The following is a 27,808-nucleotide window of genomic DNA, read 5'->3' on the forward strand; positions in this document are numbered from 1 at the left end:
TCCATCTCTCCATTCAGATCAGCACCTTCTCATCATCTGATAGTCTTAGAACTTGAAGAGCTATCTAGAGCACTGAGAGGTTAAGTGACTTGTCCAGATTCACATAGTCAATTTGTGTTAGAGGCTTGACTTGAACCCAAGTTTTCTTGGTTTTGAAGTCAGCTTTCTGTCCACTATATCATCCTGCTGCCTCATTCTCAATATAGCTTTAAAAATAAATACAACCTCACCTCAACTTACTTTGGGCTTTATTGCTCCCAAGACTATTCATACAGGACCTACCACCTTCTGTGAAAGGTGGTATGTGATAGTGCCTTGAATTTTGGACTGGGAATCAAGACAGACTTAAATCCCTCTCAGACATTTGTAGTATGACCTTTAAATAGTCACAATTTCTATGAGCCTGAGCTTCTGCATCTATAAAATGGGGATGATGGTAATGAAGATAAAATAAGGTATTTTAAGCACTTTATATATATATGTATATATATAAAATACATGTGCTATTTATATATACACATATACATATGCAAACCTTATAACACTACATAAATGTCATCTATTAAGCCATAGTGGATAGAGAACTGGCTTCAAGGCTAGGAAGAAAGACCTGGATTCAGGTCCTGCCTCTGAAACACCCTGGCCTGTGTGACCCTAAGCAAGCCACTTAGTTGCTCAGTGTTCTAAGCCACTCTCTAATACTATAAATTGCAGAAGAAGTGCGGCATCTTGGCATTGGCTTATCTGGGAGTTCTCCGTGCCAATGAAATAAAAGGTTCTGTTCCACCCCCTACCTGTCCTTTCTTCTAAAACTCTTCCCTAGTCACCACTCCCTATACAGAGGAATGCTGGAGGCAACTTAAACTGGCTGGAGCTAATTTTTAAATTTTCTGAAGCATTTAAATCTAGGAGATCAGCAAATACTACAAATCAGGGCTTGATTTATTGTTTTTACAATTGTTAGATTTAACAAAGTGATGGAGAAAAATGTTAATAATGGATATGAAACTTAAAAATGTGTCTTAGTATTTTTTTTTTCAGAGAGCTGGTTGTTAAATATTTAGCAGCACAAGACTGCCTATATGTATAGTCTCCCCAATTTGAATGTAATGTCCGTGACAGCAGAGGCATTGTTATGTTTGAATTTGTGTCCCCAACACTTAACCCAGTACTTAGTCCATAGTAAGGCTTAATAAATGCTGTGCATTTATTCTCATTCACATTATAGTTGACAGGGATTCTATGGGGTTAGGGTTAGAATTATAGAGATAAGAGGTACCTCAGTGGCCATCGAATCCAACCAGAAAAAAAAAAAACCTCCTTTACAACATATCCAACAAGTTGTCATCCAGCCTCTGTATGAAGATCCCCAATTGGGTGGGATGGGGTACAGACTGCTACTTTTGGAGAAAAGCCATTACATATCAGCATAACCAATTTTTTGAAGTTTTTTCTTTACCTCAAGCCTAAATTTGCCTCTTTGTGACTTCCATCCACTCTTCATAGTTCTTTACCCTGGAGCCAAGCAAAACAACTATAATCACCCTTCCACATAAAGGTCCTCCAAATACTTGAAGATAGCTATTATATCCTTGCTAAGGCTTCTCTTCTCCAAGCTGAACATTTCCAATTTCTTCAGTGCAGCCTCATATGGCTTAAACTCTGTGCTCTTCAATACTTTGATTGTTTTCTCCGGAAACACTCCATTTTATCAATGTCCCTCCTAAAATGTGACAACTATATACTACAGGGGTGGTCTGGAGGGGTCAGGTGTCTGCTGTCTGGCAGCGTGTCTCCCCTATCTTGTACTTGGGAAATTGATTTTTTGAACCCAAGGGTGACTTTACATTTATCCCAGTGAAATGTCATCCCATTTATTCAACACAATGTTGTAGCCTGGTCCAGTTGGGATCTTTTTGGTTCTTACCTCAATCAAATAGTATTGGGATCCTTCTCAGCTTTGTGGCTTTTGTGTATTTGTAAGCATGCCACTTATGTCTTTAAGTCTAAGCAGCAAAGAGAGAAGTCCCAGGAAGAATTCCATCCAGCTTTTCCTTACCTTCTTGAGCTGAGAGAAGTAGGGAGCACACGGGGCTTCAGGGTGATTGATACGGAACTGGAAGAGGCCTTAGAAAATCATCTAGTCCAATGCTCTCATTTTACAGATGAGTAAACTGAGGTCCAGGGAAGTTAGATGACTACCTTTGAGTCAGGTAGGACGGCTGTCTTCAAGTATCTGAATGCTTGTCCTGGGGGGAGAAAAATTAGACTTGTTTTTTGTTTTGTTTTGTTTTTGACAATGGTCAAAAGTCGGAGGAATGGGTAGAAGTTGCTGAAAGGAGACCTTGGGCTAGGTATAGAGAAAAACTTTCAAACAGGGACCTTTCCCAAAGGAGAATGAGCCTCCTCTGCCGGTAAGCAAGTCCACCCTCCCATGCGCTTCCCACTGGAGGTCTTCAAGCAGAAGCCACTTTGTGGGAGGATCAGAGAGGGATCCTTGGGCAGGTCGGAACTGGACCTGATAGTCCCTGAAGTCCCTCTCTCCTGGCGGAGGTGGGTGGGGATTTCGGTATTCTTTGACCTGAGAAATCCTGCAAGCCTGGCAGCTGATTGACTGCAGGGGCGGGCAGTGGGTAAAGAGAGGAAGATAGCCGCTGGGAGGCTGGCTGGAGCGCTCCCCACGTGTGAGCTGGAGGGGAAGCTGGGGACATCGGACTGAGCTCCGCTGCTGGCAGCACCACTGGCCGGGGCAGCTCCCTGCGGGACCTGGAGTGGGGCAGTTGCCCAGCCCAGAGGGAGGAGCTGGGGGCTCAGAGGCGCTTCTGCACCTGTCGGCGGGCAGGGAAGGAGAAGGAGGAGGAGGAGATCGAGGGGGGGCGGGGGCACCGCTAGGCTCGGGCACAGCCCGCCTCTGCCCCATACGGCGGGCAGCCTGGGCGCTGGGGCTCTCAGGGGCCACTGCCGGGCGACATGGAGCTGCTGTCGGCCCTGAGCCTGGGCGAGCTGGCTCTCAGCTTCTCCCGGGTGCCCCTCTTTCCGGTCTTTGACCTCAGCTACTTCATCGTTTCCATCCTGTATCTCAAGTACGAGCCAGGTCAGTCAGTCAATCCCAGCCGGGCGGGGCTGGGGGCTGGGGGCGCCTGGGCCCGGGGGGTGGTGTGTGTGTGGGGTGGAACCTGGCGGGGCTGGGGCTGGCTCTCACCTGCCTTCAGTATTCGGACCTCTCCGCCGCCCCCTCCCCATCTCCCTAGCTGCCCTCTACCCCCACTCCACCCCTCGGGTGCCCTTGGCGAGATGAAACCGCAGCTGTTATGTCTATATAAGGCTGCCGAAGGAGAAAAGCGCTGCCGGAAAATTGACACCGCACCCCTCCCCCCACCCCCTCCAGGGGCTAGGTTTCCGGGAGACCCTCTGCTGTGGCCCGCTGAGTCAGGGCCCCCGAAATCGTCCCTGCTCGGTCTTGCTTGTCCCTAGCTTAGGGGAAGGGTCCCTTCTTCCCTGCAGGTGGCCCAGGTGTCTGCCTCCGTGGAAGGCATGTTTTCTCTCTCCAATAGGTACAGACCCCTGTTAAAGAATACTGGACCACGAGCCATCAGACCTGAGTTCTGGTTCTGGCTGTGAAACTAGCTAAATACATGGCCCTGGGGAAATCAATTAAAACCTATTTGAGCATCTTCTGTAAAATGGGGCCACGATTATGCCTAACCTATTTCTTGCGGATCTGGGAGGATCAGATGAGATAATGGAGTTCAGGATTTTTGAGTTGAATGGCACTCTGATCATCTAGGCCAGTTGTCAGTTTACAGAGAAGGAAACTGAGTCCCGGGGAGGGGAAGAGACTTGTCCAGAGTCATACTGGTAGTAAGAAACAGAGCTAGGATTTGAACCCAGGCCTTTTTGCCTCTACATTCAATGTTCTTTATAACAGGGATCCAACCAGAATTCCGCCTCCCCCATCAACCAAAGAACGGCGCACTATTCAGTTCACCGTGAAATCTAGTGTCTTGTGGCTTGTGTTATTTTTATCGGTGTTGATTATTCCTTCAGCATCACGACTTCCGTCCAGGACTGGACTTTTCATTTACAGACAAGGAAGTGGAACTCCAGTGGAGACACTATATTACTGGGCGAGGGATCACCTGGATTCCATCCTTGTACTTTCCACCCTGTTTTCCTACACCGTGAGCCGGAAAACTGCTTTTGAAACCTGGAAGAGTTTGGGGGAGGGGAGAGGAGAGGAGCTGATGCTTTAAAAGCTGTTACCAGGGAACACTTATTTTGCAAAGCAAAACAGGAATAGCTTTGTACTAGAATTGGAGCATTTGTTTCCCGTTTCAAAATGCTGGTAGCTTGGGTGGCTGCCTACAATTTTGCTGTAGCCCTCCCTCACTTTTCTCTGAGAAAAAGGAAGCCTTCTTTAGGAATCGTGGTTTTAGACTAGGTGATCTCTGAAGCACTTCTCATTTTGATAGCTTAAATTACGGGTCTCAAGGTTTTTTTGAGTTCTGAGTTCCCTCCCAGTTTCTGTATTATATGCTCCATCCAGCACTGACATTCAATGATCCTAAAGTCTCACTTCCATTTTTGACATTCTATGTTCTAAAGCTCCTTCCAGCTCTGACAATTTGTGAATTTTTTATTTTTTTTAAAGTTCTATTTAAAAAATGAGAGATTTGGCTGTTGGAGTAAAGCACCATCAGAGGTAATTGACAGGTCTTCCAGAAGGACTTTGACTTTGAGTAGAAGCTTTGGAAAGAATGCTTCCCCTTAGAGGAATGAGGGAACCATGAGGCTGGCTTGCCTTGCATTTGGACACGGATCAATTTTTATTGAGTTTTCTCCATCTTTTGGGCACAGATGATCTCAAGTCTACATAATTCAAGGTACAACCTGAGAGCTTTGAAAACCCTTGAGAGGGAACCACCAGGGGTAGAGAGAAACTAGCCAGTTAGTATCCAATTCTGCAGGCTCTTGGAGCTATTTTAGATATACGCTATCATAAGCAGCATGAGGGAGCTTATTTGGTTAGTCTTAGGAGAACCCCAGGCTGGAATACTTTCTCTGACCTTTCTTTTCTATGCCTTAGTATCCTCCTATAAGATGGAAATAATAATACCTTTTGAGTTAGTTGTTACAGAGATCAAATTAGATCATTCCTGGCATGCATTCTGTGTAACCCTTAATGTGCTATAATGTCTGTTTTTGATTCTCAGTATCAGTACCTGGAAATGGCAAAGCGCCTTGCAGCATTTTATAGAATTGCCCAGAATTCTTTGGTTGCTTACATTTTAGGGAATTCTAATTACTTGATAATTCTGATTTGGAGTCAAGAAAACCTGAGTTTTCGTCTTGGTTTTCTCAATTACTATGTGATCTTTTAACAACTCACTAGGCCACTCCAAGCCTCAGTTTCCTCATCTGCATAATGAGTCTGATAATACTTGTTCTCCCTCTATAGAGGTAAAAACATTTTGGAACCGTAAATTATTATACAGATGGGAATGATTGAATTTCTAGGTCCATAATAGCTTCAGCTTGAGCTGGAGACTGAGCCTCAGCTCCGAACCTTCTCAAAATGCAGGAGGGTTTAAAAAAAAACCCAAAGTAAATAAATCACAAATGAAGTAGAATTCTTAATATCCGTATTCAAGAGATTCTGATATACTCTAAAGCCATAGATGAAAGCTGTAATGAAACTAGATAGTCCCTAAATTAATTTTTTTCAATTCATTATTTAAACACATACTTTGTTTGAGCACATGATAAACATTTTGTGTTCTATATTCTGAGGGCCCTCCCAGCTCTAACGGTCAGTATTCTAAGGTGCCTTCTAGGTTTAACATTCTGAGTTTCAAGGTGTGACATCTCTAATGTTTTGTTTTGTTTTTTTTGGCTAGGCAATGAGATTAAGTGACTTGCCCAGGGTCACACAGCTAATAAGTGTCATGTGTATGAGACCAGATTTGAACTCAGGTCCTCCTGAGTCCAGGGCCAGCGCTCTATCCACCTAGATGCCTCTCTAATGTTCCATGAGTCTAACTTGTCCCTTGGTGCCCCTATCAGAAATAGCCTGCTGGGCTTGACCCAAGATGGTAAATCTTAGGTTTTAAGAGCTGTCTAATGTGACTGAGAATGTGGTTTTCTGTGAATGACTGTAAGTCTTAGAGACAGTCAAGACATACCAAGAGTAGGACAGGAAGCATAAGAGTTTCCAGAGGAATGTCAGGGGAAATCACTATCTATCTACTCAGTGAACATATAGAGCTTCAGTGTGTTTACATGCCCTTGCATTACTTCACATTTTTATTAATAATGATCATAGCCTGCATTTATATAGCCCTTCTTATAAGTATTATCTCACTTGAGCTTCACAATAACCCTGGAAGATAGGGTTTATTATTATCTTCATTTTACAGATGAGGAAACTGAGGCAGACACAGATAAATGACTTTTCCAGGATCATACAACTAGTTAAGTGTCTGAGGCCAGATTTGAACTCAGGTCTAATTGAGGTTCAGGGTTCTGTCCACTTAAGGTTTACGAAGTGCTCTTCTCATAGCAATCCTGTGAGGTATGCAGTGTATGTATTATTATGTGTATTTTACAGATGAGGAAATTCAGGCTCAGAAAAGGTGAAGTAACTTACCTATGTTCATACAATAGTAAACTTCAGAACTTGGGAGTGGAAACCAGGCAGGTTTCTTTCTACTAGTTCAAGGGATGTGTGTGTGTGTGTGTGTTTTCACCTTTTCAGTGTCCTTGACCACCTTGGCAGGCTGATGAAGGTTGTAGAGCCCTTCTTGGAATGATGCTTTTAAAGGCTTAAAAAAGAACACATAGGATTATGTACTTAGGTAATACATAGGTTAGTAGGGGACTTCTGGAGCTCTAGACATTACAGATAGAGAACGGTTAACAGGGCACTGAAATTATCTTTATTTCTGGCATGGTTAATCTGTGAAGAGCCAGAGATTGCTCAGCTTAAAGGGTGCATGCCGATCTTTCTGTCTGCCTGCCTGCCTGCTTGCCCACTCCTGTGGTCAAGACAAGTGATGTGAACAACCCCCTGGCCTAGAATTCCTGGGGCTCCCAGCTTAGCTCTGCTCCTTATTGCCCTTGTCATATTACTCAAGTCATATTACTTCTCTAAACCTCGGTTTCCTCACCTGTGAAATTAGGGGCTTTGGTCTAGATGTCCTCTGGGACTCCCTTCTAGCTCTGCATCTGAATCTGAGCTCTAAATTCTCTAAGCTCAAGAAATGAATGCAAATAGGGAATTTGGGGTATGGGAAGTCCCTCCACTAGTGCAGATGGTATCCTATCTCCGACCTTGTAGATAAATCTGTTGCTGGGGCACATAGAAGTTAAATGACTTTCTAGAGTTGCAGAAAAAAAGTCTGCACAAAATTTAGATCCATGACTTCTAGACTGCAAGCCCAGAGCTCCATGATGCCTTGATGTCCCTAAGCCTCTGGAAACAGGGGTAATAATTCCAACATTACCTACTCTGATTATCAAATGAGATGACGGGGACAATGGCAATAAAGCGTGCTGTAACCACCCAGCTCTCAAGCCATTCTAGCCACGCGGAGTGGAAAGGCCTGCCAAGGGCTGCTCTTCCCTAGAGGTCTTGAAGCCAATGCTTTGTGATCCGTTGTCTGGGATGTTGCTGAGAGGGATTCCTAGGCAGGGACCGAGTAGACCAATGATTTCTGAGGCCCCCATCCATGCTGCTCTGAGACTGGCATTCTGGGAAGCACTATGGCAGTGTAAGTTATGGTAGCTCACCTTTATATTCATGTTTATAGCTCTGTGGCTCATAAGGCACTTTGCTCACAGCACCCCTTTCTCTTCTTGGACCCCCGACACCACCCTGGGGCAAGCCCTCCTCACCTCATGCCTGGATTGTTGCAATACTGCTGGTTGGTCTGTCTGCCTCATGCCTCTCACCACTCAGTCCATCCTCCATCCAACCACTAAAGTGATTTTCCCAAAGCATAGACTTAACCATAGCACCCTGCCTCTACTCAGTAAACTCTAGTGGTTCCCTCGCACCTTGGATCCAACAGAAAATCTTCTGCTTGGCATTCGATCCCTTCATGACCTGCTCCTCCTCCTACTCTTCTTACACTTTTCTTTACCCCTGGTAACAGACCTCTTTTCATACAACCCTCCATCTCCCTAGCTCTGCCTTTCTGTCCCTCATGCCTAGAATGCTCTCCCTCCTCATCTCTGTCTCCCTACGTCCCTAGTTTCCTTCCAATCCCAGATAAAATCCCCCCTTCTACAAGAAGTCTCTTCTGATCCCCCTGCATGCTGCCTCTTCTCTGTGATTACCTCCAGTTTGTCCTCTACGTAGCTTATTTGCGCCCTTGAGACTATTGCCTTTCTTAGTGTAATGGCTGGTACATAGTAGGTGCATGATAATGTTTGTTGGTTGACTGACTGACATTATGACATCATAATGTCCTAATAATAATAAATTAGCATTCATGTACTACTTCAAAGTTTGTAAAGCCCTTTCCATATATTATCTCATTTGATCCCACAAGGACCTTGTGAGGTAGGTGCTATTATCATCTCCATTTTAGAGATGAAGAGATTGAGACAGAGAAAGGTAAACTGGACTTGTTCAGGGTCATACAGTTAGTGTCTAAGGCAGGATTTGAATTTAAGTCTTCCTGACTCCAGGTCCAGCATTCCACTGGTGACATCACTTAACTGCCCTGATGAGAGGGGAAGTAAAGAGGCACAGGTGATGGAGGCCAGCTCCAAAGCACAGAAATGGAGCCCCATATTCTACGATGTGGAATAGAATTTCTTTTTGGAGACAGCATAGTATAGTGGGAAGAATACTAGATTGGAAGTCAAGGGCTCTGAGTTTAAAAAACAACTCTGCCCTTAAGTCTTGTGTGACTTTGGGCAAGTGACTTAACTTCATCTGTTTAAAACAACCACCACAATGGGAGCAAATTAGATGATCAAGGTAGTATGGCACAGTGGAAAGAATACTTGCTTAGGAATCGTATGGCCTGGATTCAAATCCCACCTCTGACATTTAATGTGTGACACCCTGGAAAAGTTACTGATCATTTTTGGTCTCAATTTCTTCATCTGTATAATAAGAGTATAGGGGGAGGGGAGGTGTAGAGCATGATCTAGGTGGCTTATGATTTCTCTTTCAGTGCTAAATTAGGATTCTAGGATCTCCAAGGGCCCTCCCAGCTCTAAATCTCTGGTCCATTTTAACCAGATAAATTTCTTTTTTTTTATTTTTAAGAATGACATTTTTTCTCAGTTACACGTAAAAACAATTTTTAACATCCTTTTTTTAAAAATCGTTTTTGAGTTCCATATTCCCTTCCTTCCCTCCCCACCTTGAGAAGATAAGCACTTTGATACTGATTGTACATGTACAGTCATGTAAAACATATTTCCACATTTCCTTATTGCAAAAGAGAAGACCAAAAACAAAAAAAGAAAGAAAATTTAAAAAGAGTATGCTTTGATCTACATTCAGAATCCATCAATTCTCTCCCTGGAGGTGGATAGCATTTTTCATAAATTCTTTGGAATTGGCTTATGTCATTGTATTAGTGAGAATAGCTAAGTCATTTACAGTTGATCATTGAACGCTGTTGCTGTTACTGTCTACATGGTCTCCTGGCTATCAGATAGATTTCTAATGGCTATTTAAACCCATTTCTTTGAGCCTTCAGAATCCAGGCCAAAGCACTGTTTTCCAGATTCCCCACTGCTCTGCCTGTGGCCTCCATCTGGGACCCTAGGCCCTCTGCTCTGCCCGAGGACCATCGGGGCTAATTTGGAAAGCCGTGCATCCAAAGCTGGCCAAGAGGCAGCCATATATATGTTCAAATCAAGCCAACACTTGGTAGAGCACATCTCAGCCCTTCCTCCCTGGAGCACTACAAGAAAATAAAGAAAAAAAAAAGAAAAGGATTTAAATGTTCTTTCTGTTAAGACAAAAACCACCAATCCCCAAGCTCAAGATTGCAGGCTTTCCTTTCTGAGAGAGGATGGTTGAAAGTGTACTGAGCTAAGACCCTTGAAAGAATGGCATCCAAGAAGTTATTTTTAGATGGGTCTGGATGGTATGGGGAGGGGGAAAGGGAGAAGGTATCAATTTCTGAAAAACATGGCCTTGTTGCTCCTCCCAGACTGGCTGCCACCAGCTGTTGCAAGAGGGATTTAACGTTTGGCTGCTGGAGGCATTTGAATAAATCCCCAGAGAGTGGAAAGAGCTTAGATCCCTGAGATGGTGAGAACATTTTCACCTCAAGCCCAGAGGTTTGTTGATTTTCAGTGACGGAAGGGACCCTGAACAATCTTGACAGGCTGCAATATCAGACCTAAATTTTTAAAAGAATGTTTATTGATCAATGTTGTTTTCAGTACATCATACAAAAGCTCAGTGTACTCTCCACCAAATGCCTGGAAAGTTGCAATTCTAATCAGATTTGAATTGATCAGTCAATCAACAAACATTTGTAATGGTTCTACTGTGTGCCCAGTAATAGACACTGTGGATGCCGGATGACAATAAAACAATCACCGCCTTCAAGGAATTTACATTTAATCGAGGGAAACAGTGTGTATACCTTTTTAAAAGGACAAAATTCTTGGGACAGCTAGGTGGTGCCGTGGATAGAGCACCGGCGCGGAGTCAGGAGGACCTCAGTTCAAATCCGACCTCAGACACATAACACTCACTAGATATGTGACCATGGGCAAGTCACTTAACCCTATTGCCTAGCTAAAAAAACCAAAAACAAAATTCTCGAAATAAATAGAACCTTTTTTAATCCACTGTTTCGGCCCTTTACAACCTGGCCCCCTGCTCCCTTTCCAGTTTTCTTAAAGCCACTTCTTCCCCTCTCCCAGCCCCCATGTACCCTACCCCTCGATCCCAGAGACACGTTTTCTTGCTATTCCTCCATCTCCAGACTCCAGGCATTTCCAGTGGCTATCCGTTATGCTTGGAATGGTCTCTCTCCTCTTCTGCCTCCAGGCTTCCCCGGCTTCCTTCAAGTCTCAGCTAAAATCTCACCTTCTTCGGAAGCCTGTTCTGATCCATCTTAATTCTTGTGCTGTTCTCTTTGTCAGTAACTTCCTATCTATCCTTCAGATACATGGTGTGTACAAAGTTGTTTGCACATTGTCTCCAGGAGCTTTTTGAGGGCGGGGACTGACGTTTGCCATTCTTTGTCTCCCTGGCACTTAGCACTGTGTCTGGTCCATAGGCTCTTGATCAATGTTTATTTTCTAACTGGAAGTCATTCTGTAGGCGAGGCACTAACAGCTGGAGGGGAATGGGGACAGGAAATCACTAAAGGCCTCTTGGAGGAGATGAAGCTAACTGTGACTCTTGAGGGGGAACTCAAAAAATTATTCAATAAACATTTATCTAGTGCCTAATACATGCCAGACACTGTGCTAAACGCTGGGGATACAAAGAAAGGCAGCAAACCGCAGTCCCTGTCCTCCAAGAGCTTACAATCCAACGGGGAGGTTAACAAAAACCAACCATATATAAACAAGCTGATTAGACGTGTCAAGATTATTTGGAGACAGTTAACAGAGGGAAGGCACTAGATTCAAGAGGGGTATTGAAAGACTTCCTGCAGAAGAAGGGATTTTAGTTGGGACTTGATGGAAACCAGGAGGTGGAGATGAAGAAGGAGAACATTCCAGGCATGAGAGATGGCCAGAGAACATGCCCAGAGCTGAGAAATGGAGTGCCTTATTTGTGGAGCAACCAGGAGGCAAGTGTCACTGATTCTAAGAGTGTATGTCCAGGAATAAGATGTAAGAAGACTGGAAAGATAAGGGGGGGGGGAAGTGGGGAAAGAATGAAAGACTTTGAACGCTAAGCCCAGGATTTTATATTTGATCCTGGAGGCAATAGGACGCCACTGGAGTTTATTTGAGTAGAGGGTGACATAGTCTGACTTGAGCTTTAGGAAAATTACTTTGGCAGCTGAATGGAGGATGGATTGGAGTGGGAGAGACTTGAGGTGGGCAGACCCACCAGCAGCTAGTGCAATGATCCAGGTGTGGGATGATGGGACCCTACACCAGGGTGGTGGTAGTGTCAGAGAAGTTGTATTGAGGAGATTTTTTAAAATTTTTAAAAATTTATTTTGATTTATCAACAATCACTTCCATAAGCTTTTGAGTTTTAAATTTTTCTCCCCCTCCCTCCCTCTCCCTTCCCAAGATGGCACGCAATCTGATATAGGCTCTACATATATATTCCTATTAAACATATTTTCACATTAATCATGTTGTAAGGGAGAATTATAACCAATAGGAGGAACCACAAGAAAGAGGAAACGAAACAAAACAGAAGAAAAAAGTAGCAAATAGCATGCTTCCATCTTTCTTTGGATTTGGATAGCATTTGCTATCATGAGACTTTTGGAGATGTCTTACATCCTTGCATTGCTGAGAAGGACTAAGTCTATCAAAGTCAGTCATCGCACAGTGTAGCTGTTACTGTGCACAATGTTCTCCTGGTTCTGCTCACTTCACTCAGCATCAGACCATACAAGTCTTTCCAGGTTTTTCTGAAGTCTGCCTGTTCATCATTTCTTATAGCACAATAGTGTTCCGTTACATTCATATACCACAACTTGTTCAGCCATTCCCCAATTGATGGGCATACTCTCCATTTCCAATTCTTTGCCACCACAAAAAGAGCTACTATAAATATTTTGGTGCATGTGGGTCTTTTTCCCATTTGTATAATCTCTTTGGGCTACAGCCCTATGCTGTTGCAGGGTCAAAGGGAATGCACAGTTTTATAGCCCTTTGGGCATAGTTCCAAATTGCTCTCCAAAATGTTTGGATCATTTTACAACTCCAACAACAATGCATTAGCGTTCCAATTTTCCCTCATCTTCTCCAACATTTATCATTTTCCTGTTTTGTCATGTTGGCCAATCTGATAGGTGTGATGTGGTACCTCAGAGTTGTTTTGATTTACATTTCTCTAATCAATAACGATTTAGAGCATTTTTTCATATGACTATAGGTGACTTTAATTTCTTCATCTGAAAATTGTCTGTTCATATCCTTTGACCATTTATCAGTTGAGGAATGACTTATATTCTTATAAATTAGACTTAGTTCTCTTTATATTTTAGAAATGAGGCCTTTATCAGAGACACTGGTTGTAAAAATTCTTTCCCAGTTTTCTGTTTCCTTCCTAATCTTGGGTGCAGAGATGTTGCAAAGGTGAAATCGACAGGCTTTGGCAACAGATTGGATATGGTGTGGGGTGAGAAACAAGGAGGTAATGAGAGCCTGCCCTAGGGTGGTGGCAGTGTCAGAGGAGAGAAGGGGGTGTATTTGAGAGATGGTGCAAAAATAAAATCAACAGGCTGTGACAACAGATTGTCTCAGTTTCTTCATATGTAAAATGGGAATGATAAAATGGTGAAGATTAAATGAGATAATATTTGTGAAGCGCTTTGTAAACCTTAAAAGGCTATGTATTAGATAGCTATTATTAATAGCTGTATAATAGTTCAAGGTCACCAGATTTCAAAGTCCACTACGCCAGGCTATCTCTGAAAGGAGCATGTTAATAATTATAATGAGAATCTCTTTTGCTTGTATAATATGTTGTATAACTGTTGTACTATTGTCACCATACTGTACTTGTGAAGCAGATTTTTTTTGAGCAAAAGTGTAATTACACATACCTCTATTAAATCCCATCTTATTAGATTCAGCCTAGTTTTCTAGCCTATTGAGTACTTATGAGTACATTTAGCTATCCTTTTCAGTGATAGCCTAGAGCAAATCACATGCAGATTTGATAAACATGTTTAATTAAATAGCACAGGACCAAGAAGAGATTCAGTGGGCTCTCCACTGGAGACCGCCTTCCAAGTTGATATCAAACTCTTTGAATCCGGTCATTCAACCAGTTCCAAATCCATTTAATATTTTTGTTATCTAACTTACCTATCTCCACCTTTTCCACAAAAAGAACTTGAGCTACTTTATCAAATACTTTACAAAAGCTAGGCCAGGACTGGGGAATCTGTATGTGGCCTCAAGGGGTGTGTGCCCCACCCCTGATAGGCAAAGTCTAACTACACAGTATCCTTTCCCTTTCTTATCTAATGGTTTAATATTACTGTCAAAAATGGAAATAAAATTAATCTGGCATTGCCTGTTTTTTAATTTCCTTTTTTTCATTATGAACTTAAATATCAATTAACACAAACATACATTGTCAAAGAAGAACAGAAAATGAGAGTTGTATGTGAAACCATGGATCTCTATTATATACAGATTTTGAAAAGCATATGTTAAATTTAGAATGAAACACTACCCAGGTTGTCTGTGTGCCCCTAGTGAACATTCTTCTGCTCTCTTCTGTGTATTTTCTTAAAATTTCACGGTTGCACTTTTCTTTTTCTTTCTTTCTTTCTTTCTTTCTTTCTTTCTTTCTTTCTTTCTTTCTTTCTTTCTTTCTTTCTTTCTTTCTTTCTTTCTTTCTTTTCTTTCTCATCATTATCAGTGACCCACTGATTCTTCCCCCTCTCAGAATAAAAGCTCTCTCATACAGTCAGATAAAACAAATTCATACACTGGCTGTGTCTGAAAATCTATGTCTCATTCAGTTAGTGCTAGTCTATCACCTTTTGGCTAAGAGCTGGGAAACATGCACCATTACCAGTTGTCTGGACCTGGAATTGGTCCTTACATTGATTAGGAGTTTTTAAGTCTTTAAAAGTTGTCACACAGCTAGTAAGTGTCAAGTGTTTAGTCTGAGGCTGGATTTGAACTCAGGTCCTCCTGACTTCAGGGCCCATGCTCTATCCATTGCACCACCTAGCTGCCCCTTCTTTCATATTGTTGTAATTTTTGTATAAATTGCTCTCCTGATTCTATTTACATCACTTGGCATCAATTCATTCAAGTCTTCCCAGGTTTCAGTGAAACCATCCCTTTTGTTATTTATTAAGGCACAATGATGTTCCATTACATTCATGTGCCATAATTTGTTCAGTCATTCCCTAATTGATGGATGTCTCCTTAGTTTCCACTGCTTTGTTACTGCAAAAAGAGCAGCTATAAACATTTGCATACATATAAGTCCTTTCCCTTTGTCCTTGACCTAGCTGGGGCTACGTGCTTAGAAATATTAGATAATGTTTGCAAAAGTGCTTAGCACGATGCCTGGCACGTAGTAGATACTATATAAATGCTTATTCTCCTGATGCAGAGTGGAGTGAGCAGCACCAGGAGAACAGTGTACACAATAACAGCCACGTTGTGCGATGACTAATATTCATAAACTTAACCATTCTCAGCAATACAAGGATCGAAGACATCTCTAAAGGCCTCATGATGGAAAATGCTATCCACAAAGAAGAAAGAACTATGGAGTTTGAATGCAGATCAAAGCATACTATTTGCTTTTTTTTTCTTCTGTTGAGTTTTGTTTCCTCTTTCTGGTGGTTCCTCCTGTTGGTTCTAGTTCTGACTTACAACATCACTAATGTGAAAATATGTTTAATAGGAATGTATGTGTGTAGTCTATATCAGATTGCGTGCTGTCTTGGGGAGGGAGAGGGAGAAAAATTTTAAACTCAAAAGCTTATGGAAGTGATTGTTGATAGTTCAAAATAAATTAATAAAAAAATTAAATTTAATTAAAAAAAGGCTTATTCTCTCTTCTTTCCCTCTAATGGCATCATTGGATCAAAGTGTTGATATAGTCTAGTGACTTGGGAGTTTGAAGTTCCATATTGCTTTCCAGGATGGTGGGACTCATTCACAGCTAAAGCCTAAATTTGTGTCATCACAACATTCACCTATTGCTCCTGGTTGTACCCTACCCTCTGGGGTCAAGTAGGACAACACTGGGTTATTGGTAGAGGCCTCTTGAAAAACCAGTCTATTGGTCTTTCCAACTGAACCAAGAGATCTCTTTCTGCTGAGTTACATTTTACTTTCTCCTTCCAGCACCTCGCTATAATAAACCCATTACACTCCCTGAAGACATGGCAAGTCAGGAAAAAATAGCGATTACCTGTCTGTCATTCTGGAGCCTCCACCTGTCTCCACCCCTAGCTATATTTAACTTCTCACCTTGACTCCCTGCCAAGCCCTGCAGCTCACTGCATACTTCTTGGCTCACCTTCTTTTGCCTAACTTAATTCTTCCTGATCCTGTACTTACCCATCATTCCTTCAACCTGGAATGCCGCTTTCTGCACCTCCCCACTTCCCATCCATTCAAAGGCCTCTCTGGCTTTGTCACTTCATTTTCTTCACCTCTTGCAAAATCTGGTTTTAAACTTGCCTTCTTGAGGAAGTCCTCTTGGATTTATCCAACGGGACCCTCACTTTTCTTTATTCCATACCCCCTCAGCATCTACATATTTGACTTGTGCTGTATTACTGAGCAGGATTTTCTCCAATGATTTCCTCTTTCGTTTCCCCAGTGAGATTTAAATTTCTCCAGGAACAGGAACTCTACTTTCTCACAGATTTGTAGACTGTCAGAGCTGGAATGTACCTTAGAAGTTAACTGGTCTAACCATGACCTATTTTACAAAAGAGGAAACTGAGGTCCAGGGAGGGAAGTGATTTGCTCCAGGTCACAAAGCTAGTCACAAACAAAAGACAAGATTTTTTAAAGAATATTGTTTTAACATTTAAATTTATTATTTATTTTGGACATTGCTTTCTTTTTTAAATTTTGAATTCCAAATTCTTTTCCTCCTTCCCACCCCCTCCCCTACCTACTGAGAAGGCAAGCAATATGATATTAATTATAAACGTGAAATCATATAAAACATATTTCTATATTAATCAGATTTTTTAAAATGAGAAAAACAGAAAAGGTGAGAAAATTATACTTCAGTTAGCACTCAGAATTCATCAGTTCTCTCTCTGGAAGTGGATAGCATTTTTTCATCATGAGCCCTTTGGAATCGAAGAGACGATTCAAACTCAGATTTTTTCTACTATATCAAAGTGCTTCCAACCTCCTTCCCAGGTGCCTAGTACAGTGTTCTGTTAGTAGTGAACTGACTCCCTGATGAATGAATGAAACAGTAAAGGAATGGATGAATCAGATGAAGGAAAATAAATGAATGAATGAATGAATGAATGAATAAATCAAGTTAACAAGCATTTATTAAAAAACTTACTATGTCCAGGCACTGTGCTAAGTGCTGGCGATGTGGGGGTGGGGATTGGGGAAGGGGGGAGAGAAAAGGCATAAAAAACAGTCCCTGCTTTCTAGGAGCTGACAGTCTAATGGGGAGAGACAACATGCAAACAAAAATGGACAAAAAAAATTAAAGACAGGATAAACTGGAGATAATCTCAGAAGGAAGGCACTGAGATTAAGGAACACTGAGCAGGACTTTTTGCAGAAGGTGGCACTTTAGCCGAGACTTGAAGAAAGCCAGGGAAGATAGGAGGCACAGATGTGGAGGAGGAGAATTCCAGGCATGGGGGACAGCTAGTGAAAATGCCCAGAGTGGAGAGATGGAATGTGGGAAGGAGAGTAGTATCCCTGGATTACAGAACACATTCAGGCAGCAAGGTAGAAGAAGACTGGGAAGGTAGGAAAGGGCCAGGCTTTGAAAAGCTTTCAAAGCCAAACAGAAGCTTTTATATTTGATCATGGAGAGAATAGGGAACCACTGCAGTTTATTGAACAGAGACATCACATGGTCAGACCTGCCCTTTAGGAGTACCATTTGGACTACTGGATGGAAGATGGACTGGAAGAGAATTGAGACACAGAAACTGACCAGCAGGCTCCAAAGCAGTAGATGAATGAAAACTATGAATGAATGAGTGAAAGAATGAATGAGTGGATAGAAGAATGAATTAAATTAGGAACTGAGGGATAAATGGATAAATATCCCTATCTAGGAAATGAGGAGGTTTTTGGGGATTGTTTATACCACCCAGAGTTGGGTGTCTGAGCTCCCTAGCCTCTTTAGGGCCATCAGACCTGGGTGATCAATGCAAGGATGCTTTTGCAGGTGCTGTGGAATTGTCCCGGCGGAGCCCTGTGGCCTCATGGATCTGTGCCATGCTCTATTGCTTTGGGAGCTACATCCTGGCTGATCTTCTGCTTGGAGAAGCACCGATCGATTATTTCAGCAATAACTCCAGTGTACTCCTGGCCTCAGCAGTCTGGTAAGCCCGCCTTTGGAAGTAGACCTTGTCTCTAGCTTTTATAACAGGGAAAGGTTGGCCATGATGATGTGTGGCTCTTCCCAGAGCTATTACCAGGCAGGCCTTGAAACTTACCTAACAAAGGGTAGCAGAGATAAGGAGGTCTCACACCATACAAGATGAGCAAAGTGATATAGTACAGAGAGTCAAGACATGCTCTTTAGAAGAGGAGATGCTTGATCTGGGCCCTAAAAGAAGGCTTTGTTGTTGTTTTTCAGTTCTGTCTGACTCTTCAGGACCCCATTTGGGGTTTCCTTGACAAAGATATTAGAGTGGTTTGCCATTTCCTTCTCTGGCTCATTTTACAGATGAGGAAACTGAGGCAGACAGGGTGAAGTGACTTGCCCAGGGTCACACAACTAGTAAGCATCTGCGGCCATATTTGAACTCATGAAAATTAATCTTCCAGGCTGAGCACTGTACCTACTGTGCCACCTAGCTAAAGGAAGGCTAGGTTTTGGATAAATGAGGAAAATGACAGGAGACATTATAGTTGGTGGAAGCAGAGTGAGCAAAGGTATTGAAGTAGGAAAACGTGAGAAGCGTTTACAGAATAATAAGTTGACCAGTCTGCCTGGAGTATGGTTCATGTTGAGTAATACTGAAAGAAAAGACTAGAAAGGATGACAGAGGGATGTGCTCTGATAGTGGGGAGTTGTCCAATCTGGCCAGAGTGGGAGGTAAATTGTTGGGAAGCAGAGAAGACAGAGATGAACAAGGAGGTTGGGGCTAGATTGCAGAAGGACCTTGAATGCCAGGCTAAAAAAATCTGGACTTGTTAGAAGGCAATGAAGAGCTAGTGTAAGCTCTCCAACAAAGGGGTCACCTTATCAGAAAGATGGATTTGGTTGTGAGGAGTGTGCAAGGTGTATTGAAGAGGGAGATGTTGTAAGCAAGAGAATGTCATCTTTTTCGCTTCTTGCTCTCACATTTACTTCAATAAATTGGCCTCGTCACACTCAAAGCTAATCACAGCCTTGCTGTTCAGGCCACCACCAGAGTGAGGGGCAGGGAGGATGAGGGGGTGTCTTGGTTTGTCCCAAACATTGGGGCTGCCTTCCTTGCAGGTACATGATTTTCTTCTGCCCCATGAACCTCTTTTATAAATGCATCAGTGTCCTGCCTGTGAAGCTCATTTTTGTGGCAATGAAGGAGGTGGTAAGAGTTCGAAAGATTGCAGTTGGGATCCATCATGCCCATCACCACTACCACCATGGGTGGTTCATCATGATTGCTACAGGCTGGGTCAAAGGTAAGTCCTCTGGCCATGCCACAGAGCCCCTGCCTACCAGACTTATAGCCATAAGTGGGAAATTCCAAGGGGGACCATCACACTTAGAACAGCCGACCATTCTATGGAATGATAAAGAGATGCTCTTGCCTCTTTTAAAATGAATTAAACGCTTTATTGATACTCTTAAAAATGATAACAGAGTCACTTTCTGATGATTTCCCCTATCACAGAACCCTTTCTTATGACAAAGTACTTTACTCTGCATCAGTTCATATAAGTCTTCCCTGGTTTCTCAGAAATTATTCCTTTCCTCATCTCCCTGGCTTAGTCTTGGAGAACTTTGGGTAAGCCTCAGGAAATGATGAGGCACTGAAAGAGAGCCTTGATAAAGGAACACTACCTGAATGGCTTATATTTATATTGTGGTGGCTAGGGAATGAAGGGTGTTTTTGGTATAGTGACTGGCACAATAGGGCAGTTGATCGATCATCTGTTTCCAAAAAATGCACAAAAAGTATTCATACATACTGGGTAGAGCCTTCCAACTCATATTGCTCTGATCAAACTCTTTGTACATTGATCTAGACATAATGATGTCATTTTGGTACTCTTCCATTAAGAAGAACAATGACCAATTTCCAAAGGCAATGGTTGTGTTGATTTGATTTTGAGTTAGAATGTGATAAGGTGCCTAGGAGCCACAGGAGAGCTTCCAGGAGGGGAGGGGTCAATCATATCCAGCGGTTATCCGGGAAGACTTCAGGGAGGAAGTGGCAGCTGAGTGGGGGGCCTTGCAAGGAGAAGGATTTCAGAAGACAGAGATGTGGGGGCAGTCTGTGCTAGGCAGGTGCTGGAAGATCCAGAGAGCCTCCATTTTGAAGAGAAGGCAGCATGGCTGTCACTTTGGGGACAGGGTCTCACTGTCTTACCGTCGTGCAGGTTCGGGTGTAGCCCTGATGTCCAACTTTGAGCAGCTGCTCCGTGGAGTCTGGAAGCCAGAGACAAACGAGATTCTCCACATGTCCTTGTAAGTCACTGATGTTGTTTGGGACGTCCTCTTGCATAGTCAGGATGTTAGGAAATCCAAGTTATTCCCACTTTTACGGATGAGGAAACTGAGCCACTTTGCCTGAGGCCATCCTCAGAGTCTTAGGGTCTCCAGGTGTTTAAGCTACAGTCAAGTCTCTCTCTGCCTAGATTAGACACTTGTGTATAAAAATGGAAATGGAAAGGGGTTCTGAGGTGAAGCAGGAACCATTTCTTTTTTTTTTAATTTAGTTTTCAACATTCACTTCCGTAAGATTTTGAGTTTTAAATTTTCTCTCCTCTCCTCCCCCCCCAAGATGGCATGCAATCTGATATAGGCTCTACATTCATATTAATTCATATTAAGCATATTTACCCATTAGTCATGTTGTAAAGAACAATTAGAACTAATGGGAGGCACCACAAGAATGAAGCAATAAAGTAAAACAACAAAGAAAAGGAGAGCAAATAGTAAGCTTCCATCTGCATTCAGACTCCATGGTTCTTTCTCTGGATGTGGATAGCATTTTCCATCATGAGTCTTTTGGAATTGTCTTAGATCTTTGCATTGCTGAGAAGAGCTAAGTCTATCAAAGTCAGTCATCCCACAATGTAGCTGTTACTGTGTGCACTGTTCTCCTGATTCTGCTCATTTCATTCAGCATCACTTCATATGTCTTTCCAGGTTTTTCTGAAACCCACCAAGCATTTCTTAGCCTAGTTCCTTGGCTAAATGCCCAGGCACTTAATAAATGCTTTTTCAATTGTATCGAATTGAAATGGGGAAAAGGGCTGGCCGAGGTGCAGCCCTGAACCCTGACATACTGACCTCAGTACCATAGGCGGCTGGGTGGCACTGGGCATAGAATCCAGGACTTGGAATCAGAAAGACCTGAGTTTGAATCCTGCCTCTGACACTAGCTGTGTAACCCCAGCTACGAGTCACTTAACTTTTTGTGCCTCAGTTGCTTCACCTGTAAAGTGGGGACTATAATAATAATAGCACCTACCTCCCAGAGTTGTCGTAAGGATCATCAGAGATAGCATCTATAAAGCGCTTTGCAAACTTGTAAGTGCTGCATAAACGCTGTTAGCTGTTAGAATTGGAGGCTGTCCCAGCTGGAAGAAGTCTGAGAGTTCCAGCACCTTCGTTTCAGAGAGTGAGGGTAAAGCCTGGACTAGAGAGAGCCATCCAGTTACACAGAGAGCACCTAACAGTATAATTATATCAACTTGGGATTCAAGGCCCAAGCACCTAAGATGAGATGCAAGCATTTTCAATTGCACCCCAGCCAAAGGAGGACACATGGGGACACATAGGGGACTCATCTATCTTCAAGGTTGGAAAGGAACTTAGAACATAGAATGTCAGAACTGGGAAGGACCTTAGGGAAAAGATGCCTACTATTTGCCAGGCATTGTACCAAGAGTTTTACAAATATCTTGTTTGATCCTCACAACCATCCCAGGAGATAGGTGCTATTATTATCCTCATTTTACAGTTAAGGAAACTGAGGCAAGACAGAAATTAAGTGATTTGCCCATGGTCACACAGCTAGGAAGTGTCTGAGGATACATTTGAACTCAAGTCTTGCTGCGTCCAGGCTCAGTACTCCATCCACTGTGCTACCTAGTGGTCTAGAGCACAGAATGTCAAAGCTGGGAAGGCCTTTAGGCCAGAGAATGTCAAAATTGGGAGGGCCCTTAGCATATGTAATGTCAGAGCTGGGAAGGCCCTTAGAACACAGAATGTCAGAATTGGGAGGGCCCTTAAAACATGTAATGTCAGACCTGAGAGGGCCCTTGGTGCATGTAATGTCAGAGCTGGGAGGACTCTTAGAACACAGGATAGAGGGCTCTTAGAACAGAATATTAGACCTGGGATGGACCTCAGGAAACATCTGATATAGTCCCCTCATTTTACCAGTGAGAAAACTACATAGGGGCAGCTAGGTGACGCAGTGGATAGAGCACCGGCTCTGAAGTCAAAAGGACCTGAGTTCAAATACGACCTCAGACCAAACACTTGACACTTACTAGCTGTGTGACCCTGGGCAAGTAACTTACCTCAATTGCCTAAGGGGGAAAAAAAGAAAGAAAGAAAGCTATATAGAGTTGATATTCTATATTCTAAGTTCCCATCTACTTCTAACATTCACTATGTCCTATGTGTTCTGGCTCTAATATTCTTTTTGTCTTGGACTAAAGTGGTCCAGATGACTGGGGGGGAAGGAGTGGTGTGAAGGTCATGGTGGGAAGGTGGGGGAAGGGGGGCCTGTGCATATTGGGACCCTCCTGAATTACACTGGGGATGCTAGGATGCTGGGATGCTTTCCTGTCTCCACTGAAGCCCAGGCTCTTTTTTCCTTTCCAGTCCAACCAAAGCCAGCTTATATGGAGCCATTCTTTTCACACTTCAACAGACCCGCTGGCTTCCCATTTCTAAGGCTAATCTCATCTTCTTCTGCACACTGTTCATGGTTTCTTGTAAGGTAAGAGGCTTCTGGGGATGCTATAGGATGACCACGATGCGGCTAGAAAATTCTTTCCCCAAAAGTAGCAAGAACCGTAATCTGAACAGCAACTAGGAATCCTGGCCCCTGGGGAAGATTCAATTTGGGGAAGGTGCAGTAAGAATCAGAGACAGAGCCTTTTGTCTTACTAGGAAGGCAGCTAGCTAGGTGGCTTAGTAGACAAAACTCCTGGCCTGGAATTAGGAAGACCTGAGTTCAAATGCTGCCACATGCACATACTAGCTGTGTGACCTTGGGCAAGTCACTTAACCTCTGCCTGCCTCAGTTTCCTCATCTATAAAGTAGGGATAATAATAGCACCCACCTCCCAGGTTTGTGGGGATAAAATGAGATAAAACTTATAAAATGTTTTGCAAACCTTAAAGCATTATATAATTGATACTATTATTATTATTAGATATATCTTTGCTTCAAGGAATCTGTACTCTAGCAGAGGACACAACTCTCACACACAAGAAATTGACTTTACAAATGGGATGTATTCCTAAGTCCTTAGAAATGCTTTTTGATTGGTAAGTATGGTGGGAAGCCAAAAAAGAGAGCAATCACTCGCATCTGTTTTTATTTAAACGCATAAAACATCATAACCATCTTTCAGCCCCTCCCATCTGGCTTCAGAGTCTTTGTTCAGTCGTTTTTAGTCACATTTCCTTTCAGGTCGTTAGTGTGCCAGGCACTGTGCTAGGCAGAGGGACTACAGAGATAAAAATGAAATAGTCTCTGCCCGCAAGGAGCTTATATTCAACAGGGGGGAGATAGCATGTAAACAAAGCAGAACATACTGAACGTGTGGATAGGGGTCAGAACTGTGAGCTTCTAGGTGGGAAAAGTCCCTCTGCTAGTACAGATTGGTACATTCTCTGTGAAAGCAGCCCAAAGCCCTGAAATGTCTCTCTATTTTCTTTCATTTCCTTAAATAAATTTAAATTTCTTTCTTTTTTTTTTAAAGAAAAATTATTTTATTTGACCTTTTCTTTTTTTAATTAATTAAATTTTAATTTTCAATGTTCATTTTTATTATCTTTTTCTTAATTACATGTAGATGAACTTTTTTTAAACATTTTTTAAAAAAGATTTTAAGTTCTAAATTCTCTCCCTTTTCTTCCCCTTCCTTGAGAAGGCAAGCAATTTGATATCAATTATATATGCACAGTCATGCAAAACATTTCCACATTAGCCATGTTGTCAAAGAAAATGCAGATCAAAAAAAAAAAAGGAAGTAAAAAGGCGCGTTTCAGTCTGTCTTCAAGACCCTATCAGTTCCTTAAATAAATGTGATGGTTTGGTATGAATGGCTGCTCTGTTCAGAGGAAGGTGTTTTTGATTTAAATCTTCAAACCATACGGCTAAAAAAGGCTCCATCTCTTTCATTATAACCCTTTTATTCCTTTATTTATTTGCAAATCAAAACAAAAACGATGCTATTTTACCCCTTTCTTCTCTTCCCTCTGCGTTTCATAATATTCTGCACCTTTTCAGACATTCTGGCATCTCATCCGTGAAGAGAGTTACCCTGACCACATTCATGCCATTCAATTCCATCAAATTTTTGTCCCAAACCTCTTTTTTTTTGGGACTGTCAGTGTTTCCATCTGAAGTATTCTTCTTTGTGTCCATTATGTTAAAGGCTTGTAAAAAAAAAATATTAACACAACTGTGGGTAGTGTGATATGCAGCAGTACATCCCATCCACAATTGATGGGACAAAGTATCATGTTAAAACCTTCAAGTAGCTCTCATATGTTGCATTAATTGAATTTGGAGACACATCTAATGCCCCCTGGTATAATTTTATAGTTTACACTAAATCGGATTTTGCCTTATTCAAACTTGCATATATTGCAACCTGGTGTGTGTGTGTGTGTGTATAAATATATATGTATACATATATATATATATATATACACATGTGCATATGTACATATATTTATCTGTGTGTATACATATATGGACTATGTATATGTATATGAGATAAATTGGGGGGGTTGACAGCTTCAGCTTGGGGAATGTGTTGGGGATCAGGAAGAGCCTCATATACAAAACAGTACTTGAACAGGTATTGGAAGGAGATAAGGAATCGTGTGAGAGGCAGTGATGAGGGAAAGCATTGTGGGTACGGGGGACAGCCAGGTATGGAGAGAAAGTGTTGTGTGTGAGGAACAGCGAGAGGGCTGCTTTGGATGGGTCATAGAGTTAGTCAGTGTGTCCTCCAGGCTTCTTTTTCTGCTTTTTTCCCTTTTTCATAAAGCTTTTCCCTAGATTTCTTTTTCTGCCTTATATCCCTCAGTCTTAATTAATTGCATTATAGCATTCCCTGACTTCAGGGATTCTGAATCTTTTGGGGGTCCTAGACCTCTTCTGGCAGTCAGTCTGATGAAGCCAATGGCCTTCTTCTAAGAACCATATCTTTAAATGCATAAAATAAAATACAGAGGATTACAAAGGACACCAATCATGTTGAAATGTAGTTATCCAAATGTGTTTTTAAAAAATTTCATGGGCCCCAAGTTGAGAATCCTTACATTATATAAATGGACCACAATTTATTTGATTCTATTGTTAGATATTCAGAATATCTCCAGTTTTTTGCAATTACTTATAATGCTGATATGAAAATCTTTGTGCAGATAGAAAACAGTTAAGTTTCGATAAGGTGGGAGACGGGGCATAACAAGAGGAGGGCTCTTGTGGGCCCATTCAGTGGAGGAATGGAATATTCAGCGGGGCACTGAATTTTAAAAAGCAAGGGAAAGGTCTGGAGGGATGTCCCATGCAATTGGCTGCTCAGAGATTTCCTGTTTGGGCTTATACCTCAGTCCCAGCAAGCTAACGTGACCTCCAAATCATATTCTTCTCTCTTTGTGTCTCTCCTCCTCTCCCGTTCCTCATCACAGGTGTTCCTGACAGCTACACACTCCCATGCATCCCCATTTGACACTATCGAGGGCTTCATCTGTCCTGTGCTCTTCGGCTCTGCCTGGGGAGACCATGGGGACCATCATCATGATGACCACGGGTCTTCCCAAGATGCCCACGGGGGGCCGTCCTCTTTTCATGCCCCGCAGCCTTTGGCCAAATCGAAGGAGGAGTTGAATGAAGGCTCGAGAAAGAGAAAGGCCAAGAAGGCAGAATAAATGAAGAATCTGCCACACGTGACAGGTGGCCAAAGAGAGAGTCACTTCTGAGCTGCATGAGAAATACACCATGTCACCCGAGCCCTCACAGGCTCCACCCTAAGACTTGTACAAGGGAGAAGGAATTCTAGGAGACCGCCCAGTGTGACCCCTATTTTCAAGGGCTTACAGATGAGGTGTAGAAATCCCTATAGGCCCAAAAGGAGAGTTCTAGCACAAAGCCAGACATCTTGGTGGTAGGTTTTCTCCTTTTTTTTTTCTCTCCCTTTAAATAAAAGCTATTTTGGGAAACAGTTTTAAGTTGCTATGGGAGTCCAGGAACATTGGTTCTTCCTGATATCTCTTTAGGATTCCTGGCATCTGAAAACTACTTTGTATTTTAGACTAATTTGTTTTGAATCCAAGAATGAAAGAGCAAGATGGAAAAAAACCCACCTTAAAATAATTGGGCTCTTAATAGTGTCTTTTGGAATTGACTTATGAGAAAGAAACGTAACTTGGATTTTGAGAAGGGCCTCGATGGCTAAGTGTCCCACCCAAGCTGGGGAGATACCTGTGGCCTGTTACTCTGAGCCAGACCTGAAGCTGCCCACTCACTTCAGACCCAGGTCAGCTTTTAGAGAATTGTCTTTTTGGGGGACTGAGATTTCCCAGATGACCACTGGTAATATTAGTGACTTTTGATGCTCTGTCAGACTTCCCTGAATTCTTAGGATCAGAACGGAAATTGAACCAATTTTTAATTGAAACTTTTAATTGAGATTTTTGATTAGCCAAGAAGCTTGGCATCTACTCAACGTGTCTGTCTTGGGTCAGCTAGCTTATGTGATGTGACGGGAAAGGCACAACCAGAGAGATGGGATAGTAGATAGCACATTATGTCACTGTGGGCCTCTCCACTCTAGCCCTTGGCCAGCTCTGCTAGATCTGCAGTTAAGTTCCGACACTGGCTTTGACGAGCTAGGGAGGCTTTTCCAAGTCGGGATCTTGGGCTGTGGGGATCGTGTTCCAGTCCAAACACCCTGAACCACCTGAAACTGCGCACCAAAGGGATAACAAGCAAGCTAAGGCTGCTGGGGCCCTGGGCTGCTCACCTGGAACTGGAACCTATAACTGAGGGGGATGCACTACACCCTTCTCTGCTATTTTTCAGGCCCCACACCGTGGCTGGGATGTTATTGCAAGACCCAACATTGGGAGAAATCCCAGGATTTATCCCACCAAGGAAATGGGCCAATGGCAGTGAGTTTGGGAAGTGCCTTACCCCAGGCGACTTGCCTCTCCCTACTTCCCCACCATGAAGTCAGGCAGCAGGGTCTGATGTCGCCTCTTTTAATAGCATCATGTTTTGACAAAGCTGTTTCTGGATGACTATAAAGGGCTCCATGTAAGGGGGTGATGTTTTATAGATGATCCACAAAATAAAAGCATTGTGAGGTGAATTTAGAGGCCTCCCCCCACTTTTTCCCAGCTCTTTTCACATTTTCAGATCCAAGGAAGTCAGAAGACAAGGAGAAGATGGTGTCACCTTGGGCTTATTTTATTTATTTTCCAAGGGGGGTGTGTGTGTGTGTGTGTGTGTGTGTGTAATATACATATATTATAAATTTCCAACTAATTCCCATCACCAGTGAACCT

The 27,808-nt window shown here is 42.6% G+C and overlaps 1 protein-coding gene across 1 annotated transcript; it reads left to right on the forward strand.

Moving 5' to 3' along the window:
- Positions 1-2,687: 2,687 nt before the first annotated feature.
- On the forward strand, positions 2,688-27,612 carry TMEM38A (transmembrane protein 38A). The gene is made up of 6 exons (XM_020969397.2): positions 2,688-3,094; positions 18,047-18,203; positions 19,310-19,494; positions 20,416-20,503; positions 22,877-22,994; positions 25,931-27,612. The coding sequence occupies exons 1-6, from the start codon at positions 2,971-2,973 to the stop codon at positions 26,168-26,170; spliced, it is 912 nt and encodes a 303-aa protein (XP_020825056.1). The 5' UTR covers positions 2,688-2,970; the 3' UTR covers positions 26,171-27,612.
- Positions 27,613-27,808: the final 196 nt, after the last annotated feature.

This window comes from Phascolarctos cinereus, unplaced genomic scaffold, assembly GCF_003287225.1.
Source record: "Phascolarctos cinereus isolate Bilbo 61053 unplaced genomic scaffold, phaCin_HiC Scaffold_4;HRSCAF=312, whole genome shotgun sequence".
Lineage (NCBI taxonomy): Eukaryota > Metazoa > Chordata > Mammalia > Diprotodontia > Phascolarctidae > Phascolarctos > Phascolarctos cinereus.

Bases quoted from the DNA above. Each gene is read 5' to 3' on its own strand.
- TMEM38A (XM_020969397.2), top strand. From the start codon at position 2,971: ATGGAGCTGCTGTCGGCCCTGAGCCTGGGCGAGCTGGCTCTCAGCTTC. The intron at 18,204-19,309 runs GTAAGCCCGCCT...CCTTCCTTGCAG, and splicing joins CTCCTGGCCTCAGCAGTCTG to GTACATGATTTTCTTCTGCC. The intron at 19,495-20,415 runs GTAAGTCCTCTG...ACCGTCGTGCAG, and splicing joins TGCTACAGGCTGGGTCAAAG to GTTCGGGTGTAGCCCTGATG.